The sequence below is a fragment of the Papaver somniferum genome, chromosome 9, assembly GCF_003573695.1.
Source record: "Papaver somniferum cultivar HN1 chromosome 9, ASM357369v1, whole genome shotgun sequence".
NCBI classification, from domain to species: Eukaryota; Viridiplantae; Streptophyta; class Magnoliopsida; order Ranunculales; family Papaveraceae; genus Papaver; species Papaver somniferum.
This window is the reverse complement of record NC_039366.1, coordinates 35,282,964-35,285,938: the sequence shown is the minus strand read 5'-3', so window position 1 is coordinate 35,285,938 and position 2,975 is coordinate 35,282,964. Positions and strand designations below refer to the sequence as shown.

The 2,975-nt window shown below is 39.2% G+C and overlaps 1 protein-coding gene across 1 annotated transcript; it reads right to left on the bottom strand.

Moving 5' to 3' along the window:
* Window positions 1-281: 281 nt before the first annotated feature.
* LOC113311765 lies at window positions 282-896 on the bottom strand. The gene has a single exon (XM_026560564.1). It carries the CDS (start codon window positions 894-896, stop codon window positions 282-284), a length of 615 nt encoding a protein of 204 aa, XP_026416349.1.
* Window positions 897-2,975: the final 2,079 nt, after the last annotated feature.

Genomic DNA, 2,975 nt, shown 5'->3' with positions numbered 1-2,975 from the left:
TTCGAAAAATTGTGTTTGTTGTTCCACTGTCAACCAAACAAACATCCCCATCGTCCATTTTGGATATATTGCTTCTGGAATCCATATCCTTCAACACAAATAGACGGGAGAAAATTAAACAACAATACTACCAAAATGTCCACTTATATTACACCAAAAAATGTGGTATACGTCACCAAAAAGAACACACCCAAAATTATAACAAGAGAAAAGAAAAGAAGAAAAAAAAACATACAGAAAACACAAGGAAATATACTATAGGGCATAAGGAAGAAACAGTTCTACAGCTCATCGAAAGAAAACTGACTAGGCTCGCCACTTTCAAGGTCGACGAGATAATCAGATACATCCAAGTGGGTATCCCTGGTACTGGGGGCACTGGCTTCAATTAAATTTGTTTCTATGTCTTCGGCAGGTCGCTTCAGGGACGCCTGATAGAGCCTAACAAAATGTTTTGGCGTACGACAGGTACGCTGCCAGTGATCAGTTAAGCCACACCGATAGCAAACACTTTTCTGAGGGGTTTGACTAGAAGAACTCTTTCCCTTTTCTTGCTTCGGTTCCGCAATTTTTAGCGGCCGTTGGTACGGCTGGTAACGGACACCCTTTCCTCGTTCATTTTTGTGGCCCCCACGTTGGTTTCCTTTACGATTTCCATGTTTGCCTTTGTTACCATGATTATTTCCTCGTCTAAAATGCGTAGCAGCGTGTGCTTCAGGAACCGCTGCGGAACCAACATGACGAGCTTCATGGTTTCTTAACAAAAGCTCATTATTCTGCTCTGCAATCAACAAACAGGAAATTAGCTCGGAATATTCTGTAAATTTACGTTCTCGATACTGCTGCTGCAGGAGCACATTCGAGGCATGAAAAGTTGTAAATGTTTTCTCTAACATTTGTTCGTCAGTGACATTTCCCCGCACAATTTTAATGTCGAGGTAATTTTAAATAGAGCAGAATTATAAGCTGCCACTGATCGAAAATCTTGCAGCTGCAAGTTCAACCAATCATTCCGAGCTTTTGGAAGTATGACCAACTTCAGGTGGTCAAACCGTTTTTTCAGACAGTTCCATAAAGTAAATGGATCTTTAACTGTCAAATATTCCCTTTTTAAATCATCATGGAGATGATGGCGAAGGAAAATTAGAGCCGTAGCGCGGTCCTGGTTGGAAGCGTTGTTTCCTTCCGTAATAGTTTTCCCGAGACCTTTAGCTTCCAAATGAAGCTCGGCATCAAGTGCCCAAGAAATATAATATTTTCCTGAGATGTCAAGACCTGCGAATTCGAGTTTAGTTAGATTTGACATTTAAGAAAAGTATTCAAAGGAACAACAACTACATATACTCCCTGTATTTTAGTTGTTCAACAGTAATAGCTTGGCCGTCGACCGTCGGGAGCGATTCGTGCTGATAACCTTTTGTAATTTGTTCTCTGTTTACGGATGTTAAGCGGATGATACTTATACAGTTGCTAATGTTCACTCCTTATATAGAGAAGTACTAGTAGTCTAAAATTAAAGGATTCATACACTGATAAAACGAGAGAATGAAATTATTGTTATTTCTTCCCAAAGCCATCGTTACAAGTCTTCTCTCGGCTATTTATAGCCTGAACATAGAATGTTAAAAGGGTTGTGAATTAGCCACGATGGCCTACACATGTCAATTAGGGGATGAAAACTAATCGTTATAGATAAAGAAATAAGGCTTATCTAAACCAAAGTTAAGTCCAGAAAATTCTGGATCATTTGTCGCATTAAGAGAGATGGTGGGCCACCTGCGTATCGTATTGTAAATGGCGGGCCACCCAATACACAACACTAAATTAAATTTCCAACATAGCTCGTGCAAAGGAACTAACAAAAGCTAAATTCCACAGCAAAAAAAGAACACAAGTTGAGGCCTTTAGGAAAAAATCAATGAAGCACGTGGCTACAAGTAACTAAGAACCATAATATTGGGCACACCAAAAACTTTATAGGCATAAAAAGTCATTTTCCTAACCAGGGTGTATTGATAAGGGGTGTCTAATGGGTACGAATGACCTATATACCCTTAAACACTTCGAAAATATTGATTTATAGGCTTTAGGTTCGGCTGACTAGTGTTGATGAGTTATCAGCCGAACTTCCCGCTGTAGACTGAATTCTTTCGATCTTGTTTTGATCATAACTTCTTCTTCCAATGTCGGAATGACCTCATTCTTTTTGCGTTATCTTCGTATTTTCATTCTCTTAAAGATGAAGATAAAATCTACTTGATTTTAATGGTTTAAAATCTACGATTCTCATTATATAAGCTGAACCATTAACATTTTTTATTCCTGAACTCTCAGGAATAGGTTCGGCTTACATCTATGAGCCGAACCAACCCATTGATGAACAGTTCGGCTTACATCTATGAGCCGAACCTCACATAATTTTTCTTCCAGATCACAGGACTAGGTTCGGCTCATTATGATATTTTTAAACAAGCCGAACTAGTTGGTTCGGCTCATAACAATAACACTTTCAGCTTGCCGAACTGTTCATTAGTTGTCAATATCCAGGTTTCAGATCAAGGTTCGGCGCATAATTTAGGTGAGTTGTGAGCCGAACCTAGGTTCGGCGCATAATTTAGTTGCGTTGTGAGCCGAACCTAGGTTCGGCGCATAATGTTGTTGTTTTTTAAGCCGAACGGTTCTTCAAATTTTCAGCCTGAAAGTGTATATGAACAGTTCGGCTAATACGATTTTCATTATATAAGCCGACTTTTATTCCAGAACTCTCAGGAATAAGTTCGGCTTTCTAGGAAAATTTTATACAAGCCGAACTAGTGTCTAGCAAATGTTCGGCGCATACCTAAACAGTTTCAGCTAGCCGAACTGTTCATAAAGGGATCGGTTCGGCTCATAAATGTAAGTCGAACCTTTTCATCCTCCATTGAATCATTCTCGTAATCTAGGAAATCAACCATTTGGGAATCATTGTTGTATTT

Bases quoted from the DNA above. Each gene is read 5' to 3' on its own strand.
- LOC113311765 (XM_026560564.1), bottom strand. From the start codon at position 896: ATGTTAGAGAAAACATTTACAACTTTTCATGCCTCGAATGTGCTCCTG.